This window comes from Ranitomeya imitator, chromosome 6 (assembly GCF_032444005.1).
Source record: "Ranitomeya imitator isolate aRanImi1 chromosome 6, aRanImi1.pri, whole genome shotgun sequence".
Taxonomy (NCBI): Eukaryota; Metazoa; Chordata; class Amphibia; order Anura; family Dendrobatidae; genus Ranitomeya; species Ranitomeya imitator.
The window spans coordinates 501,495,493-501,511,677 of record NC_091287.1 but is presented as its reverse complement, the minus strand read 5'-3'; the positions used below and the strand labels follow the sequence as shown (position 1 = coordinate 501,511,677).

General features: G+C 43.0%; 1 protein-coding gene across 1 annotated transcript in view; it reads right to left on the bottom strand.

Moving 5' to 3' along the window:
- Positions 1 to 404: 404 nt before the first annotated feature.
- Positions 405 to 16,185, bottom strand: part of GRHL2 (grainyhead like transcription factor 2) — a 92,062-nt gene continuing 76,281 nt past the window's right edge. The window contains exons 13-16 of the mRNA XM_069731715.1: positions 13,967 to 14,058; positions 7,990 to 8,075; positions 6,458 to 6,522; positions 405 to 1,004 (exon numbers count right to left, since the gene is read on the bottom strand). Coding sequence (XP_069587816.1) covers positions 887 to 1,004; positions 6,458 to 6,522; positions 7,990 to 8,075; positions 13,967 to 14,058 — 361 coding nt within the window. The 3' untranslated portion in view covers positions 405 to 886. The remainder of the gene's footprint in view (positions 1,005 to 6,457; positions 6,523 to 7,989; positions 8,076 to 13,966; positions 14,059 to 16,185) is intronic.

Here is a 16,185-nt window from a genome sequence, read left to right as displayed (position 1 = left end):
ACATCTCTGCAGCCATTGAGTGAGCTGAGCAGCTCTGTCCGAGAGGACAACAACAAGCCGCTGCGCTCAGTTATTGGCTTCAGTGCTATTATAATAACTTCAACACTGAAAATAATAACAGACGCTGGGTGAAGCCGCTGAGACGCGGCGCTGGACCCGAGGCGAGTGAGAAAGGGACAGGTTTGCTTTATAAACTTTACTTGGAGTGCAGGGGTTTTTCTGATTTCAGAAAACCCCTTTAAGACATAAAAGCGGATCTGACGAGTCATCTTCATTGTGTATCGAATGAAAATGGACTTACGATTTCTGATTGGTCATCGCCATTGCAGCAGTAAACAAAGGAAACGATAAAAGTGAAAATATAATATTGCACTTTACAAAATAATTTGTACATTGTGTTAAAAAAAAAATCATTTTTTTTTTAAAGATTACTTACAAAATACTTTTTGTACATTCAGTTTAAAACCAGTTGATGGATAGCACAAAAAAAACGCACAAGACCACGTCAGGCGGCCCTCGTGCCTTCGCTGCAGTGCTGTAGGCTGTGGAGATACTGCATAGAGGAGGATTTCGGAAGTCATTAAATCATCTAGAATTCCCATCGTCCTCGAAACAATGGAATATGGAATCTTCTTCTGAGAAGGTGATGAGCTTCAAGACAATGGTTGTATCCAAAGCGACTCCATCTTGTATCAGGATAGGAATATAAATACGGTTCCTCTGTCTTGTTTTCCTATACGGACCATGTGTTGAATCTTGCATTCGCTGTCATAGGCACTAATTACAATTTCTAAATGTCTCTGATGGGGAAGAGATCGCAGGAGAACAGATGTCTTCTCATGTCCATGGTTATGGCCTTCCCACCAGGCATCAGCTTGGCTGGGAGTTAGATCTCCGTCAGTGTGATCTTGTAGCCTTGTTCCACCATGCTCTCCACGTTCAGGATGAAGGTGTCCTCGTTGGAGTAGTGCTCGATTATGTTGTCATCCATATTCACCAAAATGCTAAGAAAAAGAGAAGACCAGAAGAACATTTACTGGCGGAGGCCTAGAAAGTTAGACCCACAAACGTATTTGGATTTTATGTGATATACCATGATACGGGGTTTTCTAACTATTTAAAAAATATAAATCTGAAAATCGTGACGTGCATTTGTATTCAACCCCCCCCCCCCTGAATCAATACTTTCTAGGTTGAAGTTACTCTATGTGACTGCAGACTTGTGAGTCTTCACAATGTGCCAATTGCCAGGAGCGGCGGGCGATTTCAGTCCATGCGATCACATGCTGACTAGACTTGCGTGGCCTCACTTAAAACAAGTGAATTGAGAGAGACCGGACAAGTCTAGTCGGAATGTGGCCAGAAGTCTGCAAATATCATACCTGTGTTCACATGACTGCTGCGAGGACGCACAAGTCTTCAGTCGCATACAGCGACTAAAGACTCGAGCCCCGAATCTGGTGCCGCCTTTAAAGTTCCATAGTACCAATTAGTGTTATATATATATATATATATAGGTTGTGGTATATGTAGCAAATGGGCCTTGACCAGAACCGTTTTTAAAGAAAGTTTCCATTGATTGAAAGCAGACATTTTAAAAAAAGTTGAGGAATGAAAACATATTAAAAAAAATAAACTGCAGAACATCAATTTAATTGCTATATATTTAAGGGTCCCTGTCATATAAATCTGTACAATTATCCTTATTTGGAGAATATGAGAAAGAAGAATTCAAGATTCATCGCCTTGGCGTAAAAAAAAAAAAAAAAAGTCTCATCCCTATGCCGAATATTAAATAAAAGTGCGGCAAATAGTTAAAACTATTAACCCAATCAGTAAAACAAGTATATAAATTGTTAAATAATGGAAAATATATTTCCGGACCATTACATCACAGAGCGCCCCTCCCAGGGTCACAGGTCGCAGCTAGCCTTCGCAGTGCCCAATGTCATGAGCCCGAGACTCCTAAGACGCACAGGAAAGGCTGCGGCATTATAAAATCGATATTTCAGCTCGGAGTGACTCATTATTTATACTCGGAGCACCGATATGACCGTAACACTGGATTCCTGTGTAAACATACAGCCATTGTTTGACAAACTGCTGTGCTCCACTTCCCGAATACATGAGTCATAGTAGAGCGCGGAGCAGCTCCAGCCCCGTAACAAACTCACAGATTATAATTTTAGGAAACACCAGTACAAAAACGCAACAGATAGAAACGGAAGCAAATTCCAGCACAGATTTCACTTTCGTGCGGTTTTAGTATCAGAACATCATTACCAGAGAAATGAGATATGAACATTTTAAAGGGAATCGGTCAGTAGGATCATCCATCCTGAGCTGTCTGCATGGGCACATACAGTAGGTCATAGGAAGCTGAATAAAATGACACCTTGATGTCTGAGACCCAATGTCTTTTTCCAGAGTAATCCACATTTCTCTTAATATGTAAATGAGATGGCAAGATCTATGGGACAGACATAGATCTCCCCGAGAATCTGCCTCCAGAGATTATATGAAACCCTTCGAGACATATGACATATACTTACGTCAAATGTCATGTTCCTGCCATTGATGCGGGCTAGCAGGGGCGCAACAACTGCGGTTCCAGCAGTCGCCGCTGCGACCGGGCCTGACGGGTGAGGGCTGTGCATTATATTTCATGTAGGACTATGGACAGTACATTATACTACCTGGATAACTATGGGCTGTGCCTTATACTACATGGATGACTATGGGCCGTGCATTATACTACATGGATGACTATCGGCTGTGTATTATACTACATGGATAACTATGGGCTGTGCATTATACTACATGTATGACTATGGGCTGTGCATTATACTACATGGATAACTATGGGCTGTGCATTATACTACATGGATAACTATGGGCCATGCATTATACTACATGGATGACTATGGGCTGTGCATTATACTATGTGTATGATTCTGGGCTGTGCATTATACTACATGGATGACTATGGGCTGTGCATTATACTACATGGATGACTATGGGCTGTGCATTATACTATGTGTAATGCAGCGCCCCAGAGACCTGGTCGTTGCAGTATGGCACTCTGCCACTAAGGGGAGTGATGGTACGTCTGATGGCACTAAAGGAGTTCTTCTGACCAGGTATCACCAGCACACATTACACTTCACACTCCGGCCACTAGGGGGAGAAAAAGGCTTTATTTATTGGGCCACTCCTCACACTGGTAAAACTAGGGGTTGGGGAGGAAGTTAGTCAGAAGCTGACTGGGTTGGATTCAGGCAACATCCTGTGGCAGGGGGTGTTGCAGGGAGAAGACACAGGGGGGTCCCTGTCAGGCGTGGGAACCTGGCAGGTGCCTAGTGAACAGAGCAGAACGTTACGGAACCGCGCCTGCACTACCTTGCGGCGGTATCCTAAGAAAGAGATAAGAAAGGAAGGATATTGTGGAACAGTGTAAACGAGATCAAGCAAAAAGGAGTACCAGTAAGAGTCGTGCCGTGAGACCGAGGCAACATCATACTGAGGCGCGTAGCCGGTGGCCGGAACACCGCGGGAGTAACTGACTTCAGGCCTTACTTCAAACTCCGCAGGACAGTTAATTATAGGTTGGCTGTCTACCTTAAATTTCCTAAGAAGAAGGGGGGGCAACATTGGGAGAGGGGCGTCATTAGGGTCCCGGAAGACCTCCAAGCCTTCCCGTCATACAGGTGCGTCCTAGCCAAAATATACCTGGGGGACGAGAAACTACTAACATCTGGAAATAAAGAGAGAGAGAGCTGTAGAGAACGAACGAACGAACGAGAACAGCAGTTGTGAGGACTATTCCGAATGCTCAGCAGGGTAGGATCACCCCAGAGGACCCCACAGCAGCGTCGGTCACCCTGACCGAACACCACAGGTGGTGTCACGAACTCCTGACAAACTGTACCACCTTTATTGGACGGCCCTTAGCAGGGTCGCGGACCGGGTCTAGCCACTGTGACAGCCTCAGAACCGAACCAGAGAGGCCCGGTACCGAGAACTCGTGGCCCTGTGTCTGGGGGCGATCCATGTAAGACTCTGGGCTGTGCATTACATTACATGCATGACTATGGGCTGTGCATTATACTACGTGCATGACTATGGGCTGTGCATTATACTACGTGCATGACTATGGGTTGTGCATTATACTACATGGATGACTATGGGATGTGCATCATACTATGTGCATGACTATGGGATGTGCATTATACTACATGGATGACTATGGGCTCTGCATTATACTACGTGTATGACTCTGGGCTGTGCATTATACTACATGGATGACTATGGGATGTGCATTATACTACATGGATGACTATGGGCTCTGCATTATACTACGTGTATGACTCTGGGCTGTGCATTATACTACATGGATGACTATGGGCTGTGCATTATACTACATGGATGACTATGGGCTGTGCATTATATTACATGGATGACTATGGGCTGTGCATTATACTACATGCATGACTATGGGCCGTGCACTATATATTATATGTATGCCTATGGACTGTACATTATATCACATGTATAACAATGGGCCATGCATTATACATTACTATATGTGTGACGAAGGGCTGTGCATTATACTACATGGATGACTATGGACTATGCATTATACTACATGTATGACTATGGGGGCACATTATACTGTATTGAGGATTGTGAGGGGTGCATTAGACTTCTGCTATGGGGCCTCGTGATTTCTATGTTTGCCCCAGGTGAGTATAATGGTTTATTTGTTGCTATACATTAAAGAACAGTGGCAGAACAGGGGACATGTATACCAGGATGGGATATAAATATCAGGCTAGGGCCCAGGATAAGGGACATATACCAGGGTGGGGCCAGGATTAGAGACAGAAATACCAGTGTGGAGGGCGGCACATATAGATACCAGGATGGGGACATCTGGCACCAGGTCCATCAGACTATAGTTACAACACTGCAAGCTAACATACCGAGCCTGCATCTTTCCCTGCACATGATGGCAGATTTAATGAGCCAATCGTGTGGCTTTAACGAAACTCCACCCACAGCTGTTAACCTGTTAGACTTGACATGTGCAGCTAGGGGGCGGGCGTGTCATTCCATGCTCCCATTTGTGCACCTGTGACGTGATCGCGGGATGCCAGTGGGTGGCCATGACTGCTGGGGGTCTGTTGATGCCCCCCGTGCCTGTTATTACAGTCCTCCTATGACTCCTACACCAGACAAAGATCGTATTTTTCTCTATACATAGTAGTGCTGATAAATAGCAAAAAATTATAAAACAAAAAAGTTTTTAAAAATATGAAAAAAAAAATGGTATCTATGCATTCGTAAAAGTACAAGGTATCAAAATATAACAAAAATAAATTCGTAATGAGAAAAGAAATCAAAATTCCAAAATAAAGGAATTTTGAAGCCACAACATTGCAAAAAAATGCAATAAGAGGCAATAAAAAAATGTACGTGTTTGGTGTCTGCGTGCTCGTACTGACTCAGAGAATCATATTGTACTGTCAGTTTTGTAACATGTAAATAAAAATAAAAAACAATTAGGAAATTGCACTTTTCGTTCCCATTTTCCAGTACACTACATGGTAAAATCAATGTACGGCTCATCCTGCAATAAACAAGTCCTCATATAGCTACATTGAGAGGAAAAAAAAAAAGTTATGGCTCTTGGAAGAAAATGAGGAAAAAATTAAAATGGAAAAATGAAAATTCGCATGAAGTGGATAAATAAAATGGGGCGTTCCCAGTGTGAGACATGTATATCAGGAGAGCAGACTGTCAGTCATTACATGTCTCACGCTGGGAACATTGGAGAATGGTGTGTTTAGAGTCTTTAGATTCGTGATTTGCAAAAAATAAAACAAAATAACGTCAAAAGTGATCACATTTTGCGTGAAACCACAAATTTCACAAAATTAGACTCAAACTCGACCCTTCGCGGATCGTTCCGCGCATCTGACCTTTTAGTTGCCAAAAATTCAGCTTTATTTAAATAAATCCCAATAAATGTACAGTCTTCTCTTCATCTGAGCTACGTTAAGTAAAACAGTCAACTAAAGGGGTATTCCCATATACAATATCCTATCCCAATATGTCGTAGGTGTAATAATATTAGCAAATACCTCCAACTAGAGATGCAGTGTAGTTCTCCTGATTCACTACGTTGCTTACCCCATGAGCAGGACATTGTGGAAGCTTAGGTATCCATGGTTACGACCACTCATATAGTGACAGTTCATTACTATTGGTCGTAAGCATGGATACCCAAGCTGCTGCAATGCCCTGCACTTCAGGTAAGCAACATAGTGAATCAGAAGAACTATACTACAATTTCTAATAGGAGGCATTTGCTAATATTTTTATTACACCTACTACATATTGGGAAAAAGATCTTGGAGATGGGAATACCCCTTTAACCCTATTGCAGTCGGCTTACCCTTTTTTACTTTTCTTATAGATTTTCGCAATTTTTTCCACAGGGATACCATATTTTTCAGATAACTGAAAAAGAAAAAACACAACAAAAACAGATCAAACTGGGAGCATCACACTGGAGAACACTAGCAAGGGAGAACGTAAACCTGACCTTACAGGATAAGCAGGTGCCCGGCAGACGGGAACAGGTGACAGGTCATGTTATTGCTCCCCGTAATGTTTATCTGCTGCACTACACTGCCCTCTACCTGCAGTACTCAACACTACATGCTGCATTACAGAAGGAGAATCATCCTAATATATCTGAATGGGGGGTTTCCAAAATATCTGGCGGATTTCAAGGGATTCTGAGGATTTTACAGTAAAATGATGTAGATTTATGTACAATTATGTAAGGAACTGCGGCTTTTTTCCATATAGACATGATACATACGTAGTTTCAGACCCAGATCCATCAGGTTCTGCCTTTCTCCACCAGTTATTCATCCTCTATCGCTAGATTATTTATATCCCACAGTGACGTTTTTGTGAGAAAAGCTCCAGCCCTTTTATAAAAGCTGGTATAGTGTCGGCCACTACTACCTACAGTGGTCGGGAATTCCACAGTCTGACTGCTCTAACTGTAAAGAACCCTTTCCTATTTAGCTGTTGGAATCGCCTTTCTTCCTCCTGTAATGAATGCCCCCTGGGCCTTAGAATGGTCTTTGGAAGGAATAAGTCATGCGCCAGTCCACTGTACTGACCACACAAGTATTTATACATGTAAATGAGATCTCCTCTGAGGCATCTATTTTCTAAGCTAAACAAGCCCAACTTTTCCAACCTCTCATATTAAAGGGAATCTATCAACAGGATTTCACCCCCTATTAGATATATGTACACGTAGCTCTTTCAAGTCATCCATTCTTCCGTTACTGAGAAATCAGCATTTGAATTGATATGCGGATGAGTATGAAGAGCTATTTGTAGATCTGAAGCCTCTGTCACTCCAGCTCTATTCACAGAACCACATTCTCCTGCTTGACTGATGGCCCTCAATCAGTCTATCACAATACAATGCATTACTACAGTAACACATACTTTTTATACTTTTGGCAAACGGAAAAGTATAGTTGGAGTTTAGCAAAAAAAAAATATATAATAATAATAATAATAATAATAATAATAATAATAATAATAATAATAATAATAATAATAATAATAATATATATATATATATTATTATTATTATTAAAAACTCAACAGTATATATATATATATATATATATATATATATATATATATATACTGTTGAGTTTTTATGATACAGAATTTACAGCAGGTGTCAGTGGGCGACACACGTAAGTAATGCATAGCCGCATATGTCCAGGACATATGTTCACGTCCTGACGAATCTGCAGAATGTAGTGAAAATGAAAATAAAATGTGATGGAAACCGGATTGGTGGCACGTCTTGTCCTATATACGACGGCTTGGAGCCAGCTGATGCCAACCCATCACACCGAGCACAATGTCCGTCTACATTACACTTACCGCGTCCAATAGTCCCTTCACTGTAGGATACTTCAGCATCAAAGCATCAAAAACTTCATCAGTTTCCTTCCTCACATAAAGTAGCACTGAAAATAGCAAAGCAAAAGGTAAAAGATAAAAGGTTTACCATCTTACATCTTATATATAATCGTCTAAGGGTCACTTCCGTTTGTCTGTCCTTCTGTCACTGTTATTCATTCGCTGATTGGTCTCGCCAGCTGCCTGTCATGGCTGCCAGGACCAATCAGCGACGGGCACAGTCCGGAAGAAAATGGCCGCTCCTTACTCCCCGCAGTCCGTGCCTGTCGCCCGCATACTCCCCTCCGGTCACCGCTAACACAGGGTTAATGCCGGCGGTAACGGACCGCGTTATGCCACTGGTAACGCACTCTGTTACCGCCGCTATTAACCCTGTGTGTCCCCAACTTTTTACTATTGACGCTGCCTATGCGGCATCAATAGTAAAAAATGTAATGTTAAAAATAATAATAATAAAAAAAACCTGCTATACTCACCCTCGGTAGTCGCTCACGCCGGCCGCCATCTTCTGTTGCAGGTTCCAGTGGCAAAGATGGTATGGGAGAAGGACCTGCCATGACGTCACGGTCATGTGACTGCGACATCATCACAGGCCCTGCGCCCATACCAACCCTGGGACCCGAAGCTGCCGTGGACTACAAGGGGCCCTCGGAAAGGTGAGTATATGTTTATTTTTTATTTTTTAGCCTGTGACAAACCTGGCTGGGCAATATACTACGTGACTGGCCAATATACTATGTGACTGGCCAATATACTAGGTGGCTCTGTGCTGTATACTACGTCTCTGTGCACTATACTATGTGGCTGGACAATATACTACGTCACTGGGCAATATACTACGTCACTGGGCAATATACTACGTGACTGGGCAATATACTACGTCACTGGGCAATATACTACGTGTCTGGGCAATATACTACATCACTGGGCAATATACTACGTGGTTGGGCAATATACTACGTGTCTGGGCAATATACTACGTGTCTGGGCAATATACTACGTGTCTGGGCAATATACTACATCACTGGGCAATATACTACGTGTCTGGGCAATATACTACGTGTCTGGGCAATATACTACGTGTCTGGGCAATATACTACGTGGCTGGGCAATATACTACGTGGCTGGGCAATATACTACGTGTCTGGGCAATATACTACATCACTGGGCAATATACTACGTGGTTGGGCAATATACTACGTGTCTGGGCAATATACTACGTGTCTGGGCAATATACTACGTCACTGGGCAATATACTACGTGACTGGGCAATATACTACGTCACTGGGCAATATACTACGTGTCTGGGCAATATACTACATCACTGGGCAATATACTACGTGGTTGGGCAATATACTACGTGTCTGGGCAATATACTACGTGTCTGGGCAATATACTACGTGTCTGGGCAATATACTACATCACTGGGCAATATACTACGTGTCTGGGCAATATACTACGTGTCTGGGCAATATACTACGTGTCTGGGCAATATACTACGTGGCTGGGCAATATACTACGTGGCTGGGCAATATACTACGTGTCTGGGCAATATACTACATCACTGGGCAATATACTACGTGGTTGGGCAATATACTACGTGTCTGGGCAATATACTACGTGTCTGGGCAATATACTACGTGTCTGGGCAATATACTACATCACTGGGCAATATACTACGTGTCTGGGCAATATACTACGTGTCTGGGCAATATACTACGTGTCTGGGCAATATACTACGTGTCTGGGCAATATACTACGTGTCTGGGCAATATACTACGTGTCTGGGCAATATACTACGTGTCTGGGCAATATACTACGTGTCTGGGCAATATACTACGTGGCTGGGCAATATACTACGTGGCTGGGCAATATACTACGTGTCTGGGCAATATACTACATCACTGGGCAATATACTACGTGGTTGGGCAATATACTACGTGTCTGGGCAATATACTACGTGTCTGGGCAATATACTACGTCACTGGGCAATATACTACGTGACTGGGCAATATACTACGTCACTGGGCAATATACTACGTGTCTGGGCAATATACTACATCACTGGGCAATATACTACGTGGTTGGGCAATATACTACGTGTCTGGGCAATATACTACGTGTCTGGGCAATATACTACGTGTCTGGGCAATATACTACATCACTGGGCAATATACTACGTGTCTGGGCAATATACTACGTGTCTGGGCAATATACTACGTGTCTGGGCAATATACTACGTGGCTGGGCAATATACTACGTGGCTGGGCAATATACTACGTGTCTGGGCAATATACTACATCACTGGGCAATATACTACGTGGTTGGGCAATATACTACGTGTCTGGGCAATATACTACGTGTCTGGGCAATATACTACGTGTCTGGGCAATATACTACATCACTGGGCAATATACTACGTGTCTGGGCAATATACTACGTGTCTGGGCAATATACTACGTGTCTGGGCAATATACTACGTGGCTGGGCAATATACTACGTGGCTGGGCAATATACTACGTGGCTGGGCAACATACTATGTGACTGGGCAACATACTACGTGATTGGGCAATATACTACGTGGCTGACTGGGCAATATACTACGTGGCTGGGCAATATACTACATGGCTGGGCAATATACTACGTGGCTGGGCAATATACTACGTGGCTGGGCAATATACTACGTGGCTGGGCAATATACTACGTGGCTGGGCAATATACTACGTGGCTGGGCAATATACTACGTGGCTGGGCAATATACTACGTGGCTGGGCAATATACTATGTGGCTGGGCAATATACTACGTGGCTGGGCAATATACTATGTGGGCTGGGCAATATACTACGTGGCTGGGCAATATACTACGTGGCTGGGCAATATACTACGTGGCTGGGCAATATACTATGTGGCTGGGCAATATACTACGTGGGCTGGGCAATATACTACGTGGGCTGGGCAATATACTACGTGGGCTGGGCAATATACTACGTGGGCTGGGCAATATACTATGTGGGCTGGGCAATATACTACGCGGACATGCATATTCTAGAATACCCGATGCGTTAGAATCGGGCCACCATGTAGTGTTAAAAAAAATCAAAAAACATCATTATAGTCTCACCTTCCGTCGCCTTTCCCGCTCCTCGCGACACTCTGGTCCATGTATTGCGGTCTCGCGAGATGATGACGAGCAGTCTCGCGAGACCGCTGCATCATCTCGAGAGACCGCAATGCATTCTTGGGACCGGAGCGTCGCGAGGAGCATCGGTAAATGCCTGGGCTGGATCCGGGGGCCGACGGAAGGTGAGTATATAACTATTTTTTATTTTAATTCTTTTTTTTTTTTTAACAAGGATATGATGCCCACATTGCTATATACTACTTGGGCTGTGTTAGATACTGCATTGTCTGTGTTAGATACTACGTCTCTGTGCTATATACTACATCGCTGTGCTGTATACTACATGACCTGTGTTATATACTACGTCTCTGTGCTATATTCTACGTCTCTGTGCTATATACTACATGGCTGTGGTATATATTACGTGGCTGGGCAACATACTACATCACTGTGCTCTAAACTACATGGCCCGTGCTATATACTGCTTGGGCTGTGTTATATACTACGTCTCTGGGTTATATACTATGTGGCTGTGCTATATACTATGTGGCTGTGCAATATACTACAGGGGCTGTGCTATATACTATGGGGGCTGTGCTATATACGTGGGCTGTGCTATATACTACGTGGGCTGTGCTATATACTACGTGGGCTGTGCTATATACTACATAGGCTGTGCTGTATACTACGTAAGCTGTGCTATATACTACGTAAGCTGTGTTATATACTACGTGGGCTGTGCTATATACTACATAAGCTGTGTTATATACTACGTGGGCTGTGTTATATACTACATGGGCTGTATGCTACTTGGCTGTGCTATATACTACGTAAGCTGTGTTATATACTACGTGGGCTGTGTTATATACTACGTGGGCTGTATGCTACTTGGCTGTGCTATATTTCTCTGCTGTATCTGTGCATCATGAATCGTGGTATGTGTTAGAGAGGGGGGCCCACTGAGACTCTTTTGCCCAGGGCCCTCAAAAACCTGGAGCAGGCCCTGGCTTCACTGATTGGTCATGCCCGGCCACGAAGAATCAGCGACAGGCGCAGTCCGGCCACGAATTGGTGCGGAATTTGAACCACGCTACCCTAATTGGTCGTGGCCGGCCGAATCCTGTGTATATATTGCATTATTCTGAAAACTTCATACATAAACTACATACATATTCTAGAATACCCGATGTATTGGAATCGGGCCACCAACTAGTAAAAATATAATGGAGCTTTTTAATTGAAAAAATTGGGAGTAAGGAATTTTACTATCAGCGACTATTCGGTAGTGGACTGCCATCAGTAAGAGGGGCTTTATACATAGGTAACTTGGATGAGTATTAAGAGTAGGCAGTCGGGTCCAGGGTTGGGAAACTCAGGCTACATTCACATAGGCGTCATGCACCCATGACTGAGCCAGATCTGAGTCGGTGGGGTTCATCGGGGGATCTGGCAAGGTTTCTATCCATTTGATATCATGCAAACATGGTTTTGGTAGAGCATTGACAAAGGCTCATAAAGAGGGCATAAGAAATTACCATTCATCATTATTGACCTATCCAATCAAAAAAAAAATTATAAAAAATCTTGACTATGTTAAAGAGATTCCCTGGATTTTATAGTGATGGGCTAAGCTTAGAATAAGCCCTTAACATTTGATTACTGAGGGTCCCACACTAAGGACCTACAGATCTCTTTACTGCAGTGCTTAACGCACTTATGGCTTTGTCCGCCTCTGCAGCACAGCCCATTTGGGCCAACACCAAGGACAGACCATCCAAGTAAAATCCTAGAAAACCCCTTTAATAATTTAAAGGAGTCCTCACACATACATATAGTGGGAAACCACTTTTTTTCCCCAGTTAGAGAGCTTGTGGTCCTAGTTGAATCAGATGGCAGTAGATTTAACCTATATCGGTTTTTCCACCACCTAGAGTCATGTTTTATTTTGCTGGAAGGGTCAATCACAGTTTACTGTATTGTTGCAGATTTGTGATGCAATACATGATCCGTCCAGTAGAGGGCAGCAGAGAGGCCGGAGTTGCAGCGTGGGGGGTTTGGATTTGGTGACAGTTTCTAGGGGAGTTCAAGGGGAGAGTGAAGCTGCGCATTGTTGGAAAAAGGTTTGGCCGGAGCGGTGCGACTCTGGATCTGTTGTTGGTGACTCTGGGATGCTTGTTCGGCTTGTCATGAGGTCAACCAAGGACACAGCGTCTTGGGCTACGCCACGTGAGGACTTATTTTGAACGACTTATAGAAGCCCTGCGTTGGAGAGATCGGCATTCTCTAAGAGCTTCAAGTCGGCCTTTCTGATTTTTCGGGACTCAGCCCAGCAAGGACCCTTCTACTTCAGTCTCGGGACCTACCTGTATCATCTTATATCTGAATGTATATGCGCCTATATAAATAACTTTATAGAGGTCTAGTTAGTTAGGAGAAAAGGCCTCTTCTGTAAGACACTTCAAAAACTGCTCTGAGTAGGGGATTACTAAAGTACTGTCACAACACTGTCGTTTTATGGATTTATGCATAGAAACGGTTAATCGCGTGTATTTTTCTTGCATAAAACTGTTAATTCTGTTTAAGTGCACCTTTGTATACTCTTAGTCAGTATTATGGAGAGTAACTGCTGTCATTGTATATGTTACTGATACACCGTTTATCCATCATCCTTCCCTTTGTTTTATAAACTGGTTAGTAAATATTTATATTATCTAATCTTTGTCAGTCTGCTGATAGCTGCTGTAACCCTCGTCCTGTGGCCGTCACTCGTCCATGTTACATTGTAATATAATCAATTCAATTAATTAATGAAATCACCTTTTTTGCTTCCTTCTTTCATTTGCTTTGGAGCAGGAGGTCCAAATTCCTCATCCACAGGCCGGAGCATTCTCTTTACCAGCACGCTGTTCCTGTACAGAACCATAGCAGATATATGTAACTCCTGATCTGTAGGGGGCAGCGCATAGCTACCATGTGTCAAAATGATCTCCTCCATTACTGAACCATCTTCTACAGCCTCTGCCTGTTGTTGGGCGACGGCGCGCTTGCACTGCGGATGGTGCTGTGGGAAATGTGCGCTGTCCTGCATAACATTGGTGTGGCTGCGACCAGTGCTGCTGCTTGGCCACAGAATCTGTGTCTTAGCCTGCTAATTATTCTTTGCAATCAGCTCTTTGCTGTGAGCTTTGGGCAGGGCCACCCCTTATACAAACCCCTGGCAGATTGCTGCCAGTTATAGGTTGTTTCTTAACCTGCTTTGGTAAATCCTAATCCTCTAATCTCTGTTACTAGTTCCTGGTTGTGGCTCATATATTTTTTACTATCTTAAAATTCTTTTCCGGATATCCTGATTTTGACCCAGTATCATGACGATCTTCTACCAGATCGCTCCACTGGCCAGCAGCCGCTTCGAGGATGTAACCCCGGCAGCCCTGCACAAGTCCAGATCCCTATATAGGGGTTAAAGGATGAAGGCTGAGGTTCCCAAAGGGCCCTGATAAGCGAAAGTGTCTTGACCAAAGCTTGTCTATGAAATCCCCATTAAGACCTGTCAGTCTTTCCACATAGACTGCGTCATTAAGAAATTGAGAAGCACCTTAGGATTCTCCCCTAGAAGAAATGAATACCTCTGTGTAATTGAGAGAGAAAAAAATATATGTCTCTGTTAGAAATTGGACACTTATCACAAAACAAGATGGTCCCATAAACTACTACAGTTATATGAAAAAGTTTGGGCACCCCTATTAATCTTAAGCTTAATGTTTTATAAAAAATGTTTTTTTTTGCAACAGCTATTTCAGTTTCATATATCTAATAACTGTTGGACACAGTAATGTTTCTGCCTTGAAATGAGGTTTATTGTACTAACAGAAAATGTGCAATCTGCATTCAAACAAAATTGGACAGGTGCATAAGTATGGGCACCCTTATCATTTTCTTGTTTTAAATACTCCTACCTACTTTTTACTGACTTACTAAAGCACTTTTTGGGGGGTTTTCTAACCTCATTGAGCTTTGAACTTCACAGCCAGGTGTATGCAATCACGAGAAAAGCTACTTAAAGTGGCCACTTGCAAGTTGTTCTCCTGTTTGAATCTCCTCTGAAGAGTGGCATCATGGGCTCCTCAAAACAACTGTCTAATGATCTGAAAACAAAGATTATTCAACATAGTTGTTCAGGGGAAGGATACAAAAAGCTGTCTCAGTGGTTTGACCTGTCAATTTCCACTGTGAGGAACATAGTAAGGAAATGGAAGAACACAGGTACAGTTCTTGTTAAGGCCAGAAGTGGCAGGCCAAGAAAAACATCAGAAAGGCAGAGAAGAAGAATGGTGAGATCAGTCAAGGACAATCCTCAGACCACCTCCAGAGAGCTGCAGCATCAACTTGCTGCAGATGATGTCACTGTGCATTTGTCAACTATACAACGCACTTTGCACAAGGAGAAGCTGTATGGGAGAGTGATGCGAAAGAAGCCATTTCTGCAAGCACGCCACAAACAGAGCCGGCTGAGGTATGCGAAAGCACATTTGGAGAAGCTAATTTCTTTTTGGAAGAAGGTCCTGTGGACTGATGAAACCAAGATTGAGTTGTTTGGTCATACAAAAAGACGTTATGCATGGCGGCCAAAAAACACAGCATTCCAAGAAAAACACTTGCTATCCACAGTAAAATTTGGTGGAGGTTCCATCATGCTTTGGGGCTGTGTGGCCAATGCCAGCACTGGGAATCTTGTTAACCCCTTCATGACCCAGCCTATTTTGACCTTAAAGACCTTGCCGTTTTTTGCAATTCTGACCAGTGTCCCTTTATGAGGTAATAACTCAGGAACGCTTCAATGGATCCTAGCGGTTCTGAGATTGTTTTTTCGTGACATATTGGGCTTCATGTTCGTGGTAAATTTAGGTCAATAAATTCTGTGTTTATTTGTGATAAAAACGGAAATTTGGCGAAAAATTTGAAAATTTCGCAATTTTCACATTTTGAATTTTTATTCTGTTAAACCAGATAGTTATGTGACACAAAATAGTTACTAA